At 38.6% G+C, this 23930-nt stretch overlaps 1 protein-coding gene across 1 annotated transcript in view; it reads left to right on the top strand.

Annotated features, from left to right (window-relative positions):
• Positions 1 to 23930, top strand: part of DTWD2 (DTW domain containing 2) — a 96291-nt gene that overhangs the window by 18724 nt on the left and 53637 nt on the right. The window contains exons 2-3 of the mRNA XM_066988419.1: positions 11349 to 11439; positions 17605 to 17699. Of these exons, the coding sequence (XP_066844520.1) occupies positions 11349 to 11439; positions 17605 to 17699 (186 nt within the window). The remainder of the gene's footprint in view (positions 1 to 11348; positions 11440 to 17604; positions 17700 to 23930) is intronic.

The raw sequence follows: 23930 nt of genomic DNA, 5'->3' as shown, positions 1-23930 counted from the left end.
CTGATGAAGACTGAAAGACCTGAGAGCTGCTTGTGCATGGCCTTACAACTATTTTCTTTTAAATATGTATCTGTGCCAGCAAATCACACTGACAATGAATGGGTCAGACCCAAGGTTCATGTGGTGGAGAGTTGAATGGTGGAGAAAAACAGGTGCCTGGGGATGAGGATAAATACAGGGCAACTGTAGAGTGATGTTTCCTGGCTGATAGGAATAGTGGTTCTGGGATTTTCTGAACCAAAAAGCGTATCTTCATGCTTTAATAGCTCTTCATGATGGATACCTTTTTTCCTGTCATGAATCATTTGTTTCCATGATTGTGTGATAAGAAGTATAATGGAACTATTCATGAAACGGAGGCAAGTAGGTGTTTCCTTTTGAACTTACTATGCGTTGGTATTGTTTCGTGCTTCTCTCAACTGCTTTATTATTTGTTTAGGTTTTCTGAAGTCCTCTGCCCTGGGCAAAGTTCAAGGAGCATTTCAAATTTGCAAGAGGCGAACAGTTTTCAAATTGATTGAGAAAGTCCAATTGAATATAATGGAAAACACATTCTGTGTTTTTTTAGGGAGATTTGTAGCCCGTGTTGTTGAGATTGAAAAACAGAGAAGGAAAATGGATGTGTCTTCTCACCTCAGCGCTTAGGAATAGGAGAACTGCTGGCAACTGTTTCCAAGGGAAGCCCAATGCTTGGAAATAGTGCTGTGATATTTTTGCTGCTCACAAGTAGCGCGTGTGTTGTCTCTGTTGCTGTACCTCTTTTCTCTTCTTTAAATTATCTCTGGCCATATCCCATTTCTTTCCCTGGGAGAGAAATCCCCTGCCTGCAGTAGTTTCAGTGATGGAAAGTATTGAAGGTTGGTGTAAAAGCACTTTTTGTGTAAAATATTGTATTGCTTTTTAGGTGCCTCTATAGTGTATCATGCCTTTTCATACCTTGTTGAAGCTTGGTGTGTTTTTAGTATTTTGTGGCAAGAACAGATACTATATTGTGTCAACTTGTAAGAAGTATCAGAAAGCTCATCTGGAAACTAATTTATCAAATACAATGGTTGTTTGTATTTAATAGGTTACTTGTGTGCTTAAGTTGCATTGGAATTACCCCCTAAGATTCATGGTACTATCCTGAAACATAGAATGATTTGAGCTGGAAGGGATCTTAAAAAACATCCAGTTCCAACCCCACTAGACCAGGTTATTCAAAGCCCCATCCAACCTGGCCTTGAGCACTTCCAGGGGTGGGGCATCCACAGCTTCTTTCAGCATCCCTGTCCAGTGCCTCACCACCCTCAGAGTGAAGAATTTCTTCTTCATATCTAATCTAAACCTACCGTCTTTCAGTTTAAAGCCATTACCCATTGCCCTATCACTATATTTCCTTGTAAAAAATCCCTCCCAAGCTTTTCTGTAGGCCCCCTTTAGGTACTGAAAGGCTGCTATAACGTCTCACCAGAGCATTCTCTTCTCCAGGCTGGACAACCCAACTCTTTCAGCATGTCTTTGTAGATGTGCTCCATCCCTCTGATCATCTTTGTGGCTCTCCTCTGGACCCACTGTATCAGGTCCATATTCTTATGTTGGGGGTTTCAGAGCTGAATGCAGTGCTCCATGTGGGGTCTCCTTAGAGCAGAGCGGAGAGGGAGAATCACTTCTCTCAACCTTCTGGTCATGCCTCTTTTGATGTAGCCCAGGATGTGTGGTTGGCTTTCTGGGCTGCAAGCACATGTTGTTGACTCATGTTGAGCTTCTCATCAACCAACACCCTGAAGTCTTTCTCCTTAGGGCTGCTCTTAATCCATTCTCCCCCCAGCTTGTATTTCTGCTTGGGATTGCCCTGGCCCAGGTGCTGGACCTTGCACTTGGCCTTGTTGAACTTCATGAGGTTCGCACAGGCCCACCTCTCAAGCCTGTCCAGGTCCCTCTGGATGGCATCCCTTCCTTTCAGCATGTTGACCACACCACACAGCTTGGTGTCCTCGGCAAACTTGCTGAGGGTGTGCTCAATCTTACTGTCCATGTTGTTGACAAAGATGCTAAACAGCTCTGGTCCCAAAACAGACCCCTGAGGAACACCACTTGTCTCCACCTGGACATTGAGCCATTAACCACAACTTTTTGAGTGCAACTGTGCAGCCAATTCTTATCCTCTGAGTGGTCCATCCATCAAGTCCTTGTCTCTCCAATCTGGACACAAGGATGTCATGTGGGAATCTCTTCTGATACAGCAAGCTAAGCTTATTCTGGTATGTTTTAATGAATCTAAAATGTAGTGCTATAGGGGCTTTTCCTGGAACTAGATGGAACAGTTTTCAAACACATAATAGAAAAATTACAGGTTCAGATAGTTCCAGTCTGATCATGTATCACTTCCAGGAGGATGTCTCTCTGTTTCTGCCACTCTGGAACAATGGAAAAAGGAAGCTGCCAATAATAGGCATTTTCATGGAGTTATCATAACAGAGAACACCTCTACCTCATTAGCAGAGGTCATATGTCCTATATCTCTGAAAATGATCTCTCACAAAATGTAGACATCAAATGACTTATCAGCTCCCTCATGCTGTAACGATAGAGCTTTTGTGTGTTATAAGAACTTGTTATAAGACCAAGTATTCCAAATTTATGATTGGATGAGTTAATTTATTACTGGGTCAGATTGTTTGTAACGCAGTTGCTGTACATTGGCTGGTAACATAGAAATACGTGTTTTTTTTTTTTTCTGTTGTGCATGATCTTTTCTTTGGATAGAATACCTTTTCTATATACATTTTTGTAGAGCAGGTTAGCAGAATAATTAGTCTTGTGCTCTTTAAATGTTTCCAGAACTTATGAAGAGGTTGAGAAGCTGAGGTGGAGAAGAAGTATTTGCATGTCTTTTCCAGTAATGAAAATTGGCTAATCAGCAAATATGATAATCAGTTTTGAAAGCTGTATTTTATTAATACAGACATTAATATATTGATAATAATACACTTATAATAAAAATAAAGTTAAATTTGTTTACTTTCATAAATTAGTAGCCCTTTAAGCTATAGATTTGAAATTTAAAAGACAGAAATAATTTTCACTATGATTTGCATTAGATGCTTCTCCATTTAAGTGAATAATTTTTTCAGGAAACTAGGATATGTTCCATTAAATCCACTGAATAAACCTTTTAAAGCAAAACAAACAAACAAAAGACCCAACAACAACAAAAAACCATACACACCTGTTTTATTTCTTTTAACTTCTCACAGGAAACAAAAACTCAGCAGTTTGCCTTTTTTTTTTTTTTTTTTTTTTATCTCCAGGAAGCTGGTGTTATATGAATTCACCAAGTGGAACAGGAAGTGCTTTGTTGATTGATGTCAATACTCTCTCTGCCACTGTTTCTGATTCTGTGTTTTTTCTTTTTGTGGCTGTTGACTTTTATAAAGTTTGTAAGAATTAATATTAAGTTTGTATGCTTCTGAGTTGCAAAGTCTTTTGACAGTAGTTGGAGGAACATGGTGGAGGCAGAATAATCTCCTAAGCATGACTTTTCTCAGGAAACACCATTAAAGTAAGGTTTGGAAGTTTTTCTTGGGTAAAGAATGTTCAAAATAAGCACAAGAGAAACCTAAACAGTGCTGATGGGTTCCTCTGCTTTCCATGAGAGCTCTAGCACTTAGAAAGATGGCTTTCGAAGACTCATTTTGAAGAGCAAGTGAAGAGCTTGGTAGGCATGGAATTAGAAAGATGAAGCTAAAAAACCTGTGAGCTTTTAACATTTTACTTCTGATATATTTTTATTTCTTGATTTTTGCCTGTGGGAATCAGTCTTTGGTAGGCTAGTTTGTTTGAACAGTCATGAGGATAGAGTTGTGTTAAAGGGTGAGGAATTTTGGTAGGACCTAAAGCCCCTTGTGTTCCAGCATGTCCTCAGATATCAGAGGGGCTGGGGGCGGCTGGACTTAGATTCTGAGTTTTGCCTGATTTGGCACTATATGTGCAGTTGCATTAATCACAATCACAGATGCATGAATAGTGCAATACACTTTCAGTCTAGTAAAACAGTTTCATAGTACCATCCAGTTACCTATCCCTGCAGTGATAGCACAGAGCCTGGCTATGGTGTCTTCACTCCGCTCCGCCCTCCATGCTCTCTCTCTTACAGTCTGCACACCAAGCTTCCCTCATGTCACCAATACCTAAGGTTGCAGGCAATATTGCCAAGTGGACTATCATGGAACAGATTCCTTGCATATCTGCCACATCTCACCCTGGAGGTTTCCTCAGTGTTGAACCTTCTCTTAAGATGTGGACAAACATTTAGCCTCATTAAGTCACCTCCAGCAATTATTCCACAGATCGTAATAGACAACTTAAAAGTAATAGTACATAAAGGAAGCAGGGTAGTCAAAATAACAAAACATGATGGACATGAATTTCATAATTTAATCTAAGGTATGGTAGAGATTATCTTTGGTTATTTTTGTGCTCCAGAGTAACTAAGCATGAGACTGAAGGACTGCTAGTACTGCCTTCACTTAGGAAATATTTACACGTTAATATTACAGAGACATCTTGTAGTGGCTTAAAGTCATGCCACATTACCTGCTACAAACTACTTCTACTGAGAAAATAAGGGCACCTCATAGTAACCGAAACAATGGTATTAGATGAATTGGCACATCCATGTTCAATTATAAAGCAAAGGAATACAGATAACTCCTTCATTTATCTTTTTCAGTATTATAGTTCACAGTTTCCCTCTTGTACTGTAGTTTAAAAGCATATGTGAGCTTCAATTAACAGAGCAGATCAATAGAGCTTGTATATGTGGAACATCAGCTATGGAATTTCTAGTTTAAATATGACTCATATCTATTAGGATCAGAGGATGGGCAAGTTTTCAGAAATCTCAGGTATACTATGAAGACTTAGGCCTAAACTTCACGCTAGCTATCTTTAATGTACAGTTCAGCTGGTGACCATGGCAGTTTGGCTGCTTGTGCAGGCTCCATGCATTTTATAAGCAAAAATTCTGGGAATGCCAGATGCTCCTGCAGGCTGCACTTGACGTGGATTTCACGCATGGGTGATGGGTCTCGGCTATGTAGAGGACAAAGTAATCAGTTAATTTACCTCCACTCAGTGCGTGAGAGAGAGAGGTTCTCATTTAATCGGGGTGGCTTTTTATCCTCCATGAATAGTGGCAATTGCATCAGATCACACACTGTATATATGGAGAGTGAAAGCAGAAATACAATGTACCCCGCAACTTCTATTTAAGATAACATTAAGTCCTGTCTCTTACAGAAGGAGCTGTTAGATTTGCCCAGGGAAATGCAGAACTGCACAAATAAATTTTAGAGATAAAATGCAAAAAGTAAAAAGTTGCAGGTAGGTAATCCCAAGCCACTGCTGTTGGTGTTGCGTATTTTGTTTTAAATTGTGCAGAAGGATTAAGAATAGAAGAGTGGTCAGAAATGGAGTTTGTCAAAGGTCCGTTTTGTCCAGAATGATGCCTCCAACCATGAGCAGATGTAGTCTTGAGTGTGTACCTTACAGCTTAGAAAGAACAGTGTAAGCATATGCTGCCACTTCTCTCCTTTCTCCAATTGCCTTTAGCTCAGGGAGCTTTGAGTTGGATGCGACTATGTACATTCAGTACTGGTGTTTGCATATTTCATGGATTTTTATTTCATGAATGCTTCCAGTTTCCCCTGAACCCATGTAAAGTTCTTGTATCCACAGCATCAGTCAACATGGAGATTGGTGCCTCTTGGCACAAGGAATTATTTCATTTCCTCATGTTTGTTTTTGACCTGGCTTCTTCAGACTTCTTTAATGCTCAGAGTACAAGATGGGGTTAAACCAAAGGTTCATGTAGTGGCATAATAATGTTTCACCTTGCTGTGCAGCTAAACTCCATCACAGCCATTCTTTCACTGTGCCTCCTCAAATGGAGGGAAAATACAATGGAAGAAAAAATATGATGGAGAGAAAATATGATGGAAGAGGGCTCAAGGTTTGATAGAGGGAGATCGCTCTCCAGTTATCATCATGGGCAAAACAGATTCAGTCTAGGGAGATTTATATCATTTATTGCCTATTACTAATGGATTAGAGAGAGAAAAAAATAAAAGCAAACTTAGAACATCCCCCCCCCCCCCCATCCACCCTCTTCTGCCTTCTCCCCCCAACCATGAGTGGTGCAGGTGAACAGGGAATGGGGGCTGCAGTCAGTCCACGATGCTTTGTCTCCACCGCTCTGTCAATGTCACTCTCTGCCCCTGCTCCCCGTGGGGTCCCTCCCACGGGATGCCGTCCTTCCTGAACTGATCCTGTGGGGGCTGCCCACAGGCAGCAGCTCTTCAAGAACTGCTCCCACATGGCTCCGTACCACGGGGTCCATCCATCCCCCAGGAGCAAACTGCTCCAGCACGGGTCCCCCATGGGTGGGCGGCAGCTCCCCCCAGACCCTCTGCTCCTGCGTGGGCTCCTCTCCACGGGCTGCAGCTCCGGCCCGGGGCCTGCTCCTACGGGGCCTCTCCATGGGCCGCAGCCTCCTCCAGGCCACATCCACCTGCTCCACCGGGGGCTCCTCCACGGGCTGCAGCGTGGAGATCTGCTCCGTGTGGGACCCATGGGCTGCAGGGGGACAGCCTGCTTCACCAGGGGCCTCTCCACAGGCCGCAAGGGAACTGCTGCTGTGTGCCTGGAGCACCTCCTGCCCTCCTGCTGCACTGCCCTTGGGGGCTGCAGGCCTGGCTCTCACCCCTCTCTCCCAGCTGCTGTTGCCCAGCACTTCTTTCCCTTCCTTAACTCTGCTCTCCCAGACGCCCCCCCTTTGTTGCTCATGGCTCGGCTCTGGCCAGCTGCGGGTCCCTTTTGGAGCAGCTGGAGCTGGCTCTGCTCTGACATGGGGCAGCTGCTGGGCTCCACTAACAAAAGATTGTGCAGCCTTGCAGCCCCCTGCTACCAAAACCTTACCACATTAAACGAATGCATCTGTTTAATTCTTTTAGTCTTTCCTAGTAACACTTCTGATCTGCATTTTTGAGAACTGACAGACTGCCATTTTCACAGAACTGTTTATTATAACTGTTTCTTATATTGTAACTGTTTATTACTCCTGAATGTCATGCTATTTTAATTGACACCTTAGACCCTGGGTTTCCTATTGTTTTCTTCTAAATGCATAATTTTGTTTTTATCTATGTTTAACTTAATCCACTTACTATTTTAAAATCCTTCTGTAACTGTTGTGGTTAAGGTGGAGGATGCAAAATGTAATCTTAAAATCATTTTTAGTATGTTTGTCCTCTAGCATAAAACTAGCAAAAATATTGTTTGTTCTCAAATTTTATAAAACTTATGTGCTTTTGACGCTAAAATTAAAACATAGCATAATAAAACTCTTTAATGTTTTTTCAATGTAAATGTGTAATGGACTTGTGTCAGTATAAAACATGTATTAAAACATTAGTACAAAACAAATATATGATAACTGTGTGGCTTCCCTCCAGGCTTTTCAGGTGGATCTTGACCTTGAAACCCTTGGTGTTTTGACCTAAACAATAGAGAAACCTAGTTAGCTTGAAGCAGCTATTTCTGTTTGGCCAGGCATGTTTCTTTGAAAATAGAGTCTGGGGCCTGACCTTGGCAATATGCATTGTAAGATGAAAATGCTGCCACAGTTGTTAGTAGTTCTAGTTCAAAAACATCAGCTTCCTTTTTATTCTAATATTGCAAGCATTGTTCCTGTAACGTGTTTGGCACACCTAACCTCTTTATATGTTTCCTTAGAAAAACCTACAAGTGCTGAACATAAACATGTAACATAATTTTTCTTTGCTTACAGTGGGCTAAATCCTTGATTTACCTTTAGTTTTCTAAATGTAGATGTAAGAGTGCACTTATTTGCATTCCTGGAATGTTGTCTGTTTTCAGAAATATGGTGGACATGTTGTAGGAAGGTAATGGGCCTGATGCAAGTATAGACATTTGTATTTTGTATGAAAACTGTACAGGGACTCTTCGAAAGAGTTTCAGAATTAGCTTGCTATTTTCCAGGCTGCCACATATTCACTTTTAGACTATCTTTTCCCAGAAACCAGTAATCACACTAAACCTGACACCACAGCAATGCACAGTCCACTGTCTTGAATCAGTTCTGCTGGAAAAAAATACACTAAATGTTATTCTGAATCTGAACATTTCAATTTAGTTGTGAAGAACGAAAGGAAAGCTATAAGAGTTCTGTGCATGGCTGTCTGTTCAGTACATGGCTGTATATGAAGCACTTCTGCAAGACAGAGTTATTTTTTAGTCCCACCAATGTGAGTGGTTGCTTTGTCATGAGTTTTTGAACTAGAAATGCTGTATTGAAAAACGGGTAGAAACCTGTTGGGTAGCTTTGAGCAATAGTGAAATTGCATACAGGCGAATAATACTATAAAAATTGTCCTCCTTCAAATCTGACTCCCCACCCCCAGGCTTTTCCATAATATTTTGAATACTGCTGTTCTTGCCTGGAGTCTGGTGTAGATTTCTTTCATTTCCAGAAATGGATGAAAACTTATGGTCATTAAGTAAGTTCCCTGGTGCTGCCCCTACTCTTACAGCAACTTATGTAGGGCAAGTCTGTACCAAAAACTTTAAACAAAAGAAAAATACAAAAAGCCTTTTCTTTCTAGGTGACTTAGTTCTGAGAGTAAAGGCAGCCTTTGTGGCGGTGGAACAGGACTTCTCTTGTTTGGAAGTGTTTCCTATCTGACTACTCTAGTCTCATAATGTAGGTTTCATGTAGGGATAAAGTTTTTTTGTCTCAGCACAATAACCATTAGGTATCAAAGTGAAAGTACAAAAATAAGTCCTTGTGCCCCAGGATGGGGTTGTAAAAGCACCTATTCAACATAATTAGGTACCTAATTGGGTTATTAAAGTTACGTAATGTATATACATATGTAAGTAATTAAATTATATTGGAAAGTATTCTATTTGTAATAGTGTGTGCTCTGCTCTCTACAAATCCAATTATAGGTAGAACTGATTCTGTGACAATTTTAAAATACTTGCTTTTTTGGTAATTTCTTTTACTTTTTTTTTTTTTTTTTTGTAACATTAACAAAGCCTAAAAAACTACCTGTGAAAAATATAAGCCAGTGTGGAAAATACAAAAAGCATATACAAAAGTGGGACTTAAAAATAAGTAAATTGTATCTGGCCAACTTTGTTATAGTAAACACCCTGAGGTCAGAAATCATCAGAAACTGTTTCCATCTGCTTATAAAAGCTAGTGAACAATGCAGCTCTTTGAATCGAAGTCACCAGTTGACTGTTTTGGAATAGCTTTATGTAGTAGATTTTCATGCCTTAATCTCTCCTTAGTAGAAAATGCAATCATGGGGAGAACTTTAACAATTTCTCTAGTTAATGAAACCAGCCATGTAATAACGGGGAGAAACTAAGGAATCAGAGTGCAAAACTTGAGTTCCCAGTAAATTTGTTGATCAAAAATAGGATGAGCTTCTATTTAACACTTTGGGCTCAGCCAACAAACAGCCCATGGGAGTATTTGGTGGTTCCAGGTTGTGAGGAAACTGCTTTCAGAAATTTTTGTTTAAATCAGTTACATGTGAAGAGAAAAAAATGGAAAAGAAAAAGGCAGTGTTACAGCACTGGAGAAAAAAAAAAAAAAAGACAGTGTTACAGCACTGGAGAACTGATAAGAGATTCATCAGACCTGGAAGTGAGGCTGGTTTCGGTAGGTTCACAGTGAAGGCCCCGTTACACTCCACTGAATACTGAAGTTAATGAATGCTTAATTTTAGGCTCAAGGCCTGTGCATTAATGGTACAGAATATACTGGAGGAGTAGCAACAGGAAAATGTCAGCACTAAAATGCATTGAAGAAAGAAAGAAGGAAGGCCACTGAAGCATTATTTCTGGAGTGCATGAGAATAATTTCCATTTTGTCAATTTTTTGGCCATGAGATTTTTAGTCTAAATATTTTAAAATACTTTTTCCAGTTCTTGTTTTGAACAGTGCCAATTCCTTCCCCTGTCCCCAGTCTGGATTTAGGTTGTTGTTTGGTAACCTTTAACTGTGTACCCCGTGGAGAAGGGGAATAATCTCTGTGTCGCAGTAGGTAGGGCTAGAAGTAAGGGGCTTAAATTAACACAACCTGCAAGCTGTTAACAAGCAATTTATCCACTGTTATTGCCTTTTTATAGTGCTGCCATTTACTGGTAATAACTAATGTTTTGTTTTAAGATTGACTAGGGAACAGTTATGCTGGTTTAGATCACCAAAACATTTAGTGAGCTTGACTGGGTGTGTGCTCTCGTGAACAAGCTTTGCAGTGTCTGTCGGTGGGGCTGGACACAAACTTGGTCAGGGCCTAACCTGAGAACTTCAGTTAATCACATCTACTGCAGCGTCTGCTTACTGTGTCTCATGTGTGATCAACATACAAACTTATTTTATTTTATTAATCATGGAAAGCTTTGTTAGCAGACACAGTATGATTTTAAGTGGTGAATACCGGTAATTGCTTCAGAGTTCAGGAAATCCAACATTTTTTAAGTAACTAAATAATATACGCTAGTAGCTGTAGTGCATCTGTGTGTGTGCATAACAACTTCAATTACTCCTTGTCCATCTTTAAACTTAACTCTTTGCTTCTGTTTATTCTTGGCCACCCAGCATATTAGTTTAATGCCAAGTAATATTTAGGTTAATTTATGTGTTCTTACGGTTCTTCTAGTAATTTTAACACCTGCAGTGCAACAAAAAAAATCAAATAGTTTTTGTTTTCTTTTTTCAAGCTTCAGTTATCCTGATAAGTTTTTTTTTTCTTGTCTACTATATGTTTCTGCATAGATGGAATTATAAAAAATGAACCTGATCATAAATATAGTATGTTTGGGGTTTCCTGTGTGTATACTTTTAAAATACTCTGTTAGAAATACTCTATCAATTATAATTATTATACATTCTATTGTAGTATTCTATCAAATTGTTGAAACACTAAGTTGGTATGAAATGTAGTAACAGATTTGTCAAACTGGGGTATGGTTGCTCCTCTTGAAGATGATGAAAAGTTTTTTATAGTGCTTTAGTCCTAACCAAACCACACGAGGGGTTTGAACACTATTTTTGAAACTCTGTCTGAATGAAAACCTTGCCTTCTTTTATTTTCAGAAGCAGTAAAAATCTCAAACAGAAGTTTATATAATATTTTAGTACACTGTCATAAGGGGGAGTTCTTAGTGTGCCTTTTTGGATAGGGTATGTATTTGTACAATATATTTATGCCATCTGACATAAACTGCTGATTAATTTTACTGTTCTCCTGCTCCTTTTTGTCTTGTAGCCGTCCTCAGAAGGTGTGTTTGTGCCCATTCTTGCCCATACATCCGCTAAAAGTCTCCACCTGCTTGTATATAATTCAGCATCCAGCAGAGGTGAGTAAGGCTCATGTAATTTTTAAGAGTTCATCTAGAATCTTAATGAAGCAAATGGCATACAAGAGAAAACAACCATGTTTTTAAGATGATATAATGATTTTTCCTTTTAAACCAGATAATTGAAATCACTTCATCTGAATTATTTTATCTTTTGAAATCACACGTGACTTCTGCAGTTTTCTTACACACAAGACATCTTTTCTAATTTGTATAGTCATACTAGAATTGGACCTTGCCTTGGCTTGGCACAAACTGTTCCAAGAGTGAGTATGGGGCACAGTATGGCACAGAGGCACTTGTAATTGAGAGGAAGGAATATGCTTTATTTATATCTGTTCTCTTTTATTGCTGTTAGTCTTCTGTTAAAAATATGAGTTAAGCAATGCATCTTAGGGGTGACCTTAAGTATTTAGCCAGTGGAAAACTGTGGGTTAGCTTCAAAACATCAGGTGTGTGTGTGTGTGTGTGTGATTTAGAAGAGCACATGAGAGAACCACCGAAGCAGCAACTTTCTTTGAAGTTTGAATTGTTTTTTGCCTAAGGTACTTTTGCTTTTCAAAGATTCTAGGTGGTGGTGTAGTGTGTCCTATACTGGACATGGTACAGGGCATCCTTCTATGTTTTTGCCTGTTCTGTGTCTTCAAAGATTTAATGGACCCTTAATTTTTGGTTTAACTAATAGAGGAATTTATGTTGGTGTTTTCGTGTCTATTAACAATGGAATATGGTGGTGGATCACAAGGATTTTAGAAGCTGAACTGCAGTTACAGGGATCTGGATAGGCAGTGTGTTTACAAATTAGACTGTTTCATTCAGAACCTGTATTCTACTGAACCCGCTGTTTACTTACAGTAGCTCAATCTGCAGGCAGAGTCTTTGCCTGAAGCAACTTCAGCAGAATATAAATGACCAAATTAGAGAAAAGCGTCTAGAGAAACAAAACAGAAGTCATGATGTGTTTGGTCCCTAAACAGAAAAGCTGTGATTTTTAATTGGCTACTTATAGTAAAAATACTGCTTTGTGTTACTTCTTTTCTCAAAAGTTCTTAATTATACATTAAGTCACTTGATGGAAAAAAAAGTTTCAAAATGTGCCAGAGAACTTTGAACTGGCATTTGATTTGTGCTGAATTTCTTGTTCATGGTGGAAGGTATTTGAAAAAGTTTGCACATTCTCTTTAGGTTCCATGCACCATTTCCATGTCCTTCTTTAAGGCAGTCTACACTTTTTATTTATCAGCTATCACAACAGTTGTCCATTAAAATGGGATGCAACTTTTCCATTGGTGTATGTTAATGGTAACAACTGATCCAGGCAATGTTATCCAAGTAATGATAATTCATATGATAAACTAGTAGTGGAGGACCACTTTAAGTGAAGACAATCTATCTTAGAGGAAAAAATTAACTATCTGACTATACAAGGGAGCTTGGCTTATTGGAGATGAATCCAAAGAACGGCTGAGAAGCTAAGAGTATGGTGTATAAAGACCTTTGGAAATGTTTTAGATGATCACAGGTGATTCTTTTGATCTCAGAATGGCAGAGGCATGCTTGCCAAAGGATAGGTTCGCTTTGCTGTAGCTCTGTCTACTCAAAATGCAAAACGTCTTGAAGGCAGATAAGCCTTCCAGATTTACTATCAGTAGCTTATCTGTGAGTCTGCTATATCATTACAGTTACTTTTGAAGTGGACTGTGGGGTATATCTCATTAAACTTATCAGACAGGCTATGTATTTCTCCTACTGCACATCAGTGCTGACTTTCATTCTCCACGTGCTTCATTTCACGTGCTTAAAGCTCCACGTGCTTACAATTCAGAGGGCATTCTGCCAGATACACTTACGTGTCGGGTGCTTTGAAAGCGGGAGGAACCTCTCCATGCACAGTGGTAGGGATTCTCTAAGATTCCAGGTTAGGAATCCTATCATCCAGCTTCCACCTTTGCATAATAGGTCCATCAATTAATTTTTGAAGGAATTTTAAGAGAATATAGTATTTCATGTCTAGGGGTAAATATTTGTTTTCTGAATAGTGTTAGTGCACCGTTGTTCATAATGAGAGTAATTTAAAAACAAAGTAGATACAAACCCACTATCCTAACCAGCAGCAGGAGTAGTGGAAAGGTGAAGAACTTATTTGCCTACCATAATTTCCACCCTCTGAGGGCGGCGGAGACACTGTGTGTGTGAGGTCTGAGCAGGTGGCCGACCTGCTCAGCGGGGTGGCAGAGCTCAAGGAGGAGGTGGAGAAGTTGAGGGCCATCAGGGAGGGTGAGCGGGAGATAGACTGGTGGAGCAACTCCCTGCCAGGCCTGAAGGAAAGGCACCGGGGTGAGACACCCCAAACAGTGGTGGACCCCCTGCCCTGCCGAGCAGAGGGAGGGGACCTAGGAGATGAGGAGGAATGGAAACAGGTCCCTGCTCGACGTCGCAGGCAACCCCCCTCCCTACCGGCCCTGCCTTCCCAGGTGCCCTTACACAACAGGTTTGAGGCCCTGGAGCTTGAGAGACCAGTGGGTGAGGATGAGGTGAACAGTCTACCCAGGAGGCTGCCTAGGGTGAGGAAGTCAACTCCATGCCTCAGGACTGCCTCCACTAAGAAAGAAAGAAGGGTAATCGTTGTAGGCGACTCCCTTCTCAGGGGAACAGAGGGCTCTATTTGTCAACCTGACCCTACCCCTAGGGAAGTCTGCTGCCTGCCTGGGGCCAGGGTCAGGGACATTGCCAGAAAGCTTCCTAACCTGGTTCACCCCTCTGACTACTATCCTCTTTTGATAGTCCAGGCTGGCAGAGATGATATTGCTGAGAGAAACCTGATGGCTATCAAACGGGACTTTAGGGGACTGGGACGATTACTAGATGGAGCGGGAGTACAGGTCATGCTTTCCTCCATCCCTACAGTGGTAGGGAGGGGTACAGAGAGGACATGGAAAGCCCACCTGATAAACAGGTGACTCAGAGGCTGGTGCCAACACAGAAATTTTGTTTTTTTTTGACCACAGGGTGCTTTACTCAGCACCTGGCCTGCTAAATGTAGATGGGTCCCACCTGTCTCTAAGGGGAAAACGGATACTAGCACAGGAGCTGGCAGGGCTCATTGAGAGGGCTTAAAACTAGGTAGGAAGGGGGATGAAATAAGGCTTGTTAGAGGTGTGCTAGGGGGACAATGTCAGGGTCTGGGGAGCAGGCAATGGCCCAGCTGAACTGCATCTACACTAATGCACGCAGCATGGGCAACAAACAGGAGGAGCTGGAAGCCATCGTTAAGCAGGCTAGCTATGATTTGGTTGCCGTCACTGTAACATGGTGGGACCACTCCATGACTGGAGTGCTGCAATGACTGGCTATAGGCTCTTCTCTTCCTTCTTTGCACATATATGTACATATAAATAAATAAATAAAACCATTTTCTCATCTTTCTTCTCTCATGCCCCCACTTACAGACCTGATGTTCAGTGGCATAGTCAGGTGTACAAATTCCTGTGCACATTTTTCTTACCTTTGCCTTTTATGGTCCTTGGAGTGACCTCCAGCAGATCCTAGGCCATTTTGTACTTTTCAAAACCTGAGTGTAACTCAGGACAGAAGCCTTAAAGCACAGCGGAGAGTATCTGTTTAGGTTGATCTGTTTCTCTGCCTCCCTTCTTTGCAGGAGCATAAGAATTTTCATTGTTAAGCATCTATAAAGAAAACTTGTGTGTATTTAATGAACTTATGTACCGATCTAATGCTAGTAATTAGCTTTTACTTGCACATTGTAATATTTGTTTTGTAGAATAGTCTTTATGGAACAGTGAGAATCAAATATAATTTGCTAATTGTCTTAGTAATTCATGAAAAAAAAGAAGGAATTATGTCTGTGAGCTTTAATAAATATTTGTATTTGTTAGAACAGTCTTCACTGTAGAAGGACAATGCTATGTTAACAAAATATACCATGGATTCACATAAAAGTAAAAGAAAAAACCAAACAACAACAACAAAAAACAAACAAACAAAAAAACAGCCTGAGAGCCAACCAACTCTTCCAATCCTATTTCTACTTCTGTACTTCAATAGTCAAATAATGAATAAGCAAAGAACGGCAAATCACTATTAGGACACTAAGAACAAAGTTGAGAGTAACTGTCCACTTTCAAACCGGAAAATGGAAACTAACTGATATGGTAATGAGCTATATATAAACTATTTAAATACAGACATTTTTAAGAAGAAAATTCTAAACAAATGAAACCTATTCTAATAGTAATTTTGCTTAACTGTTTTTAAGCTTCTGTTCACAAACAATTTTTTTCAGCTTTGAATTTTATATTTTATCTTCTTGTAAACATAGATTGTTTTTTAGATTGGAAAACTCCAACTTTTTCCCAGCTAGTAAGAGAATGTATTTATTTGATAGAAAGGTAATTCTGAAGTAATGATATGACATTGGTTGGAATGGTTGAATGACTTTTCCTTGACTGATGATAGCTCTTTTTGTTTTGGTTATCAGAGACAAATAATTGATTTTCTTCCAGTTCCTTTATTGCCATTTTTTACATTCTTATGAAGAGGAGAGTCTTCTGACTAGTGAATTGGAGTGTTACTTGATTATGATGAAATAAGGACAAATAATCCTGTACTACCAATGATAGCTTATTTAGCTTTGCAGAGATAGATGGAATGAATGGTAGATTGAAGGATATTTCTCCCTCCCTTTACTAGCACTTCATTCACCAGGTACTTTGATCTTCATCTATCCCTAGGACACATCATTCTGCTGCTGAAGTGCAAAGTGGTGGTGTGTGTAGCAGGACTACTTATTCCTTCAGATCCATGATGTTTTATTTATACTTTAGTGAATCAGTAGGTATGGAACAGAAGAAGCAAAATTAATAAAGGTTTTAGGAAACAGTGATAAAGGTACTCACAGTACTAATTTAACAGCAGTCTGGTAGGCAATGGGAGCTGTAGGCAGCAGCACATTGATATCTGAGGAAGGTAACAGCCACCTGGAGAGAACTGAGCGAGCTAATCAAGGCTTTACTTGTTCACAAATACTGATTTGTTGATATATGACTTACAAGTGAAAAGAAGGACACGCCCCCCCCCCCCCCCCCCCCCCCCCGAGGTTTTCATTAATTAATCTTGTGGCTTAGGGACTGATCTTTGGATTTTCGTTGTCAGAATCATAAGACATTGAAACTGAGAATACTGTAAGAACTAATTTTTTTATTGGGTTTCAGGCTTTCATAATCATAGCTCAACCTGTAGTGTCTTGACTCCTGCTAGATTCAACTAATGTCCATCCTTTGTTCCTCATGTGATTAAAAAGACTAAAACTACTTTCATCTCTCAGTGTTCAGTGTTGGCTTTTTCTTTTCATGAAATGCAAGATAAACCCACACTCCCTCTATTTTGCCTGGAAACCAAAACTGACATTTTCTCTGTACTCTTTAACATTTACTCATGAGATCCTAAATATTCAAAGTCAATTTACAGTACTGTCTAGATAGATATTAGTATGTTCCCAGCTGTGTTACATAAAGTACAGAAACAAATACTTTCTTCTTCCTCTATTTTCTGAGGCAGAGCCCCTGACCTCCTTACAGTCATGGTAGTCTTCTCCTCATGTGCTGCAGAGTTGTAGGCAGATGCCTGGTCTACACAGCCTGAGTGCCACAAGGTAGAGCACTTATGGCAGCATTGGCACTGTTATGCTGGTTACTGTGAAGTGACCACGGAGTGGAGATGCTTGTATTGCACATTGTTTTGACACACCCAGTGCTCCTATTTTTAGCACCCATTTGTGAAAATCAAGCCCTCCAGTTATTTTCCAATATGGAGACATTCTCTCTCCATTCTATTATGTTAATGCTAACATTTTTTGCCTACTTTTTATTACTATGCAGTGAATTGTTGTTGTAGTTTTGATACTGATAACTCAGCTCAAACTTCTGCTAACGATCATAAGTTAGGACAAGGTTGAGTTTATTATTGTCAAAACAGTATGGTTTAAATGTATCTGAATTGGATATTTTTTGTGTAGGTCCTTTTCTATTAGCTGGTAAGATTGTTCTGTGGATGTAGTCAAAATAACTTGAAAGTAAATTGAAACATTAATAATTCACAGCAGCCCTCCTTGATTTTATTCAAAAGTAAGTTTTCTTTTTTTTACAGGAAAGTCGAGTGTTAAGGACAGTACCTTTGCTAGCAGCTTGTCTCCCTCCAGACAAATGTAAAATTTTGATTGGTCGACGTTTTAGTGAAGACAGGTGAGCAGAATCGATTATGCGTGTCTCTGAGTGTCTGTAAATTATGGAGGTATTACTTTCAGTAACTTTATTAATAGCAAGCATAGTTCTTAATAGTTCTTAATTTTCATTTATAGTGTGCACATTTCTTTCTGATATAAGCTTCTGATTTCCAGCAAAGATTTATTTGGTATGGCAGTCTGAAATGTTTGATATGTCTTCCTCTAGTTTGTAGTTTCTACTGTCTCAATTTTTAGCAAGATACTGTAGCACAATATTTTCTCTCTCATAATGGGTTGCTTTCCTTCCTTATTTTCAATTTTCCACTTTATTTGCTACAATATCACCAGTATTTCAAGTAGGAAGATGGCCCATTCTGTCTTTGCATTGGTAGTAAATGACAATGCATCAAGTTTTTCAGGTCACTTTTTGCAGCTGTGGTGCTCTTGGAAAGTTCCAGTGGTTCCTCTGCAACTCTTAGAAAAGCTTTTTACAATTCTTTTCTGACCTCGTACTTAGTTTGTCTTGCTGTTCTCTATGATTCTTTCTGTATTTACTTTGTTTGACAAACCACTTGATGTTACCAAAATGCAAGTAATGGTTTGTATTATTTAAGTGTGGGAGATTGTACTTGCAAAGGGAGTCCAGAGGTAAAAAAATCTTAGAGAATGTATTTTCTTCAAATCCTCTTCTTTTTCCTCTTATAATTAATTATAAGAAAACACAGCTTTCAGATCTTTTTTTTTTTTTAAAAAAAATTTTTTTAGTACTCTGGACAATATTGGTCTCCTAGGTAATGTCTTTCATCTTCATTAGTCTTAGAAACCAGTTCTTGAAACAAATGCTAATGAAATTTTACTACATACATTTTCAATAAAAGCAAACAAAAATCATGAATACTGATGAAGCAAATTAATTCTAAAATTGAGTTTAATCTTTGGAGAAAACTTTTTGTAGAGTTCACTGGACACAAGTGTCAGAAAGTGATTCAGAAGACTGCTCCCACACCTTTGCGTTGCCTGTATGATAGCTATAGCACATTAGAAATACATCGCTTTTCTATTAGTCTTCTATAATAATCACTATAATAATTATCTAAGAAGTTCCAGGCCACAGGGAAATTGTACTTTCTTCCCATTAAACCTGAAAATGAAGTCACTTTTTATACTGATGTTTGTAGAGTGGAACACCGTCAATGAAGTCTATTTGTAGTAAATCTCCTTAGATTTTTTTTTTTTTTTAGAACTGATGACTACAGTATTAAAGGTTCTTCAAGTTTGAATATCAAAGTATTTATCTAGCCTAAAGGATTCTCTTTAGGTCAAAATCAGTTATGGAACATCTCAACCCCCAGTTTAAATAGGTTCAGAATTATGTTGTCTCTATGAGAAGAGTCTTTTCTGCCACAAAATATGTTGGAGATGGTGAAGGAAATTAAAATCTTCCTCAGGTTAATTTGAATTTTGGTGATTTGACTTTGGCTAAATGATGTAGTATCCACAATATGCCTGCTTTGTACAGTGGATGTGAGACTGCAGAATTTTGGAATGCTCAGTCATTATCACAGAATTATAGCATGGTTTGGGTTGGAAGGGACCCTTGAGACCATCCAGTTCCAGCCCCCCTGCCATGGGCAGGGAAACCTCCTACTAGACCAGGATGCTCAAAGCCTCGTCCAACCTGACCTTAAAAACTCCAGGGATGGGGCATCCACAGCTTCTCTGGGCAAAGTCATTGACATCATTTGCACCTTTCTGGGAGGTAGAGGGATGAGAAGAATGTATTTTCCGTACATTGCAATGTGTATTTCTACATCTTTTTTCTTAATCTTTTTTATTTTCTTTTTTCTTAGTTATATATGCAGCTTGTCCATGTTTTATTCCATATTCCTTATTTTAACTAGCACTAGGTACTTGAATATCTGTCAAGAGGATCATATCAATGTTATTTTGGACTTCCAGCATTCTATCTGGCCATAAACTAGGTAGGTGTGTTTAGATAGCTCATGGTAACGGAATGACTTAAGCTCCTTCTCTGTTGTGGTATATTCTAGGAGTAGGCATCTGCAGACATGGCTAGAACTATGGCAATGTTTACAGTGAATGGGGAGGGCTGTACTGGTCCCTGCCTGCTCTTAGAGTGAAAATCACTGCTAATGGGACTCTAAAAAGCCCATAAAATATGAGCCAAACCACTGCAATTTATCATATATTAAACTATTTTTGTTTAAAAACCTGCTTTTCTCAAAAGCTACACCATCTGTAAGTAATTTGTTAGCCGCTATACAAGTTAGTTAATCAACCTTGCTCCATGTGGGTGGATGCTTCTTTGTTACTTTGAAGAAAACAAATCATAAAAGAGTGCTTGCTGACGTTTTATAAGGATCATTGTTTTGAAGCATATTAAAGCCTTACCTTTTCTTCTTTTGAAGTTGTGTGTTTTTATTTATGTCCTTTGTAGCTTCCACCAGAAATGCTAGGTTGGAAGGAAATAGAAATAATGTAAGTAAATCCTGATCTTGCTCTGATCTTGCATGTGAACAGTGCCTATATGTAGAGGGATAATATAGTGCACACGTTCTTTTTTCTGCATTCAAGTAGAAGCCCTACCATGCAGTAGATCAAGGACAGTGATATCTGTGGTGGTTACCTATACATTTGTAAATTCTCAGAGTAGAATTACAGTGGGCATATTTGTATTATCACATGATCTAGCAGCTCTTGGTAACAGCTCTGAAAAATTTAGAACACTTCAACCTGGCCCATGGGAACATAAGTAACTCTCATTATGGTTTTGAGTAAAGATTAAGCTGTATGTACCAGCTGATACTTTGAAGTCTCCATCACCACAGCTCTAGCAGTGTCACACCCAAACAGCAAACTGATGATTGCAAATCTAGTGATCTGAAGAGATCTGCTTTCAGGTAGGGATGAACATACCATATGAGCTCGGTAGCTCTTTCTATCTTAGTGCCCCTCTCCTAAAGGGGATGACAAGCTTGTTGACCAAATGTAGCTTATTTTTCCTGTTTTGTCCAAGTTGTACAAAATTACTTGTTTCCTATGGTTTGTAGTCAGCATCTAAAATTAATAAGGAGCACAGAGGGATTTTATAAGAAACTACATGGATTTGGGTACTGTAGAGTAACTGGGTTGATTTGAAAGCTTAAAATATAGGTTTCTGAAGCTTATGATGATAAGTTTGAAAATTAAGATTTCTTTTCAATTCTTACTTCATGTGTGGTTTTTTTTTTTTTTAAAAAGCACATCTCTTTAGTATTTCATCTATCAGCACTCCCTTCATGTGCTAGCTTTTGTTGTGGTTGATAACCAGTACACAAACCATTCAGATTACATGTACCTTATCTTTGATTGACCTATATTGCAGACAAGTTAAAGAACCAGCTTTTGCTTAGTCTTTCCATAAGTAAACAGCTAATCAAAGTTTTTTTGTTTTTTTTTTTTAAAGTTAATATCTTTAATATATAATTGACACAGCAGTGGGAAAGATGAAAAGTGATCAGTCAAGTTATTTTTAATTGCTATTTTTTTTCCCCAGTCTTGTCCATCTTTCCTGCAATCTGGCATTTAAATTCTGGTAAAAGTGTGTAATGTTTCCATGCTGAATTGACTCATCAGATGGCATTACTGAATTGAAAGATCAGTTCTGTTGATTATCTGCGTTTGTGTTTTTTTTTTTCCCAAGTACTTGAAGACTTAAACTTTTGAACTTTTCGGAGTTGATCATGTTATTGACAGAAATTGGGGTTAATTTTTTATATAATAAAAAGATTAAAAATGAACAGTTTAGCATGAGCACTTAGTGAACAGTCTTATTGTAAAAATAGTACTTTTGTGAATTATTAGTATTTTTTCTCACTTCTGCTTTTTGTAGATTTACAGTGAACTCAGTATTGTAGTACTGTGTCAGGCAGGAGTGTGAGAGAATGGGTTAGTGTCACTGCCATATAGGAGACTTCATTTTACATAAAATGTAAAATACTTACTTGACATCTTGCTGGTACTGATTCTGAGCCTATTAAATACAGGTACCTTGTAAGAGTCTTAGACATTGACTAGAAAAACAGCATAAACAAGCAGAGGGCTCAAATAACTTGTACTGACATTTTCAAAACTCAGAGCAAGCTTCCTTCCTTGCACAAGGTCAGACTGACTCCATGGAAACTAGTTTTCACTTACAACTTCATGAAGTGGCAAAGTAACCTGTGGTGAGACACTTCCAAGTTGATAGTAAGGATTAGCCAGACCTGCCAAAAAGGCGTGGAGGTCTCTGGTTAATTTCTGTATTGCCAATGGTTCATTAGTTTCATTGGTTCCGTGGTTACTGTATGTTGCTGTTTGTTTCATGTCTTTTTTTTTTTTAATAGTATTTTACTTACTGACTTTGCTGACACTCATGACATTCATATTGCTTCTTTTCTGCTCGTCAGCTTTCAAATACGCACTACTTATATGCATAATTTCATTTCCCTTTTCCTCTACCTTTCTTGTTATGTTCACATTACAAACAAAAGATGCTATTTGTCTTTTTTTTTTTTAAATTTTTTTTTTGATTCTTTGCTTAAGTCTTCTAGCAGCACAAATCCAGGTAACATTTCCTATCTTCTCTTGTATCATTGCATCTGGTTATTTTTCAAAACCCTTACTATTTTCCCTAGCTACTACCTATCTAAACCCTTCATGTTTGACTCTATGATTTCTAGGTCTTCCTTAGTTGATGGTATCTGTAGCATAACTTAGTGTAACTTCTGGTTCACTGTTCTTTATCAAAAACAATTTTTATTTTATTGGTATCTCTGTTTCAGTGCTTCTGCTTAATAAAGGTATATGTAATTCTTCAAACTTAATGTTCTCTTAGATTTCTGCATATTCCAGACTCCCTCTGAGGGAGCTAAATAGCTATACAGACTATTGCTAAACAGCTTCCTCCTTTCTGTTGTTAATCAGTTCTCAGATGGTTTCCACTTTATCAGCGATCACTGTGGAGATTTTCAGTACCAAAATTGATTTCTGTTCTCCATTGGTACAACAGACCTTCCAGTCCATGATAGAATTTATTTTCTTTGCTCATCTTAGTTTCTTCTTCACTTCTGCTGTCTTTTCTAAACAATTCTAAATTTTAATTTTATTCAACATGGTGTATTTTGCAACCAACACTGTCATCATCTTTATTTTCTGAAACATCTTTGTCCACTTCTTTTGCCATCTTTCCTCAGTACTGATGATTTTTCTAGGATAACGTTGACAGTGTGATAGTGGGTTTTTTTTTTTTCTTTTGTTCTTGGTTTGTTGCCTTTCCTCCATTCTGCTATGCACTGGCAAAACATATTTGTCTCATGCCTTCCTTTCTTCTAGCTATTGTATTTGATACAGTGACACTGTCTCTTCTGATTTCTCTCGGCCTGGTCTTACCTCCTCTCTTACCATTTTTTTTCTAAATTTTATTTTAATCTTGGAATATCTTCTACATTTTTTATATTCTTCCACTGTTTACTTTCTGTCTTTGTGTTATCACTATTGCTTCGAAATGCTGTTCTCTGGTTCAATTTTGTGTATGGGTTTCACAGAGGGTTGTTTCTTTTCTCTGCATCTGATTTTTGCTGATTTTCTACAAACACGTAGTCATATCTTGCCAAAATACTGAACACTTACAAATCTGTTCTCTTTTAGAATAGAATGAGAGGTCATAATTTTCTGACATGTTCTGGTATGAATACTAGGCTGGAGATTAAAATTCTTGTCTTGACTTTTGTGTATTGCAAATATTAAAGCGTGCTTTTCTTGGCCTTGACAAACATAATAGTCCTTTCCCAAGAAGATCTATTCAAAATCTTACTGAGCAACTGTTTTCTCAGCTTATTGAACTACTTCGTCCTGACTGTTTTACAAGTCAGAATGCTCTCTCTTGTCAGATTGAAAATAAGCTCATAGCTTTCAAAGCTTTTCTTTTTTTAGTGTGCTGTCATCCCATTTGCTCTTGAAATGTGTATTCACACCTCCTGTTACACAAAGATGTCTGCTTCTTTTTGATTATTGGTCAGAGCTGTTCCATGTTTAGGCTTGTTTGATAGTCCTGGAAACAAATGTAGAAGTAATTAGCTTCTGTTTATCTGTCCTAAATACTCAATTTGCCATAAATTTTGTTATGTTCATGTAGAATCATGTCAGGCTCTTGATAAAGTAGTTCATATTCATGCTCTCCATTATTACTATAGGTTTCTTATTCCCTTAC

Source organism: Anser cygnoides, chromosome Z (genome assembly GCF_040182565.1).
Source record: "Anser cygnoides isolate HZ-2024a breed goose chromosome Z, Taihu_goose_T2T_genome, whole genome shotgun sequence".
NCBI classification, from domain to species: domain Eukaryota; kingdom Metazoa; phylum Chordata; class Aves; order Anseriformes; family Anatidae; genus Anser; species Anser cygnoides.
Note: the sequence above shows the minus strand (reverse complement) of the source record. Positions and strands in the feature narration are given on the sequence as shown.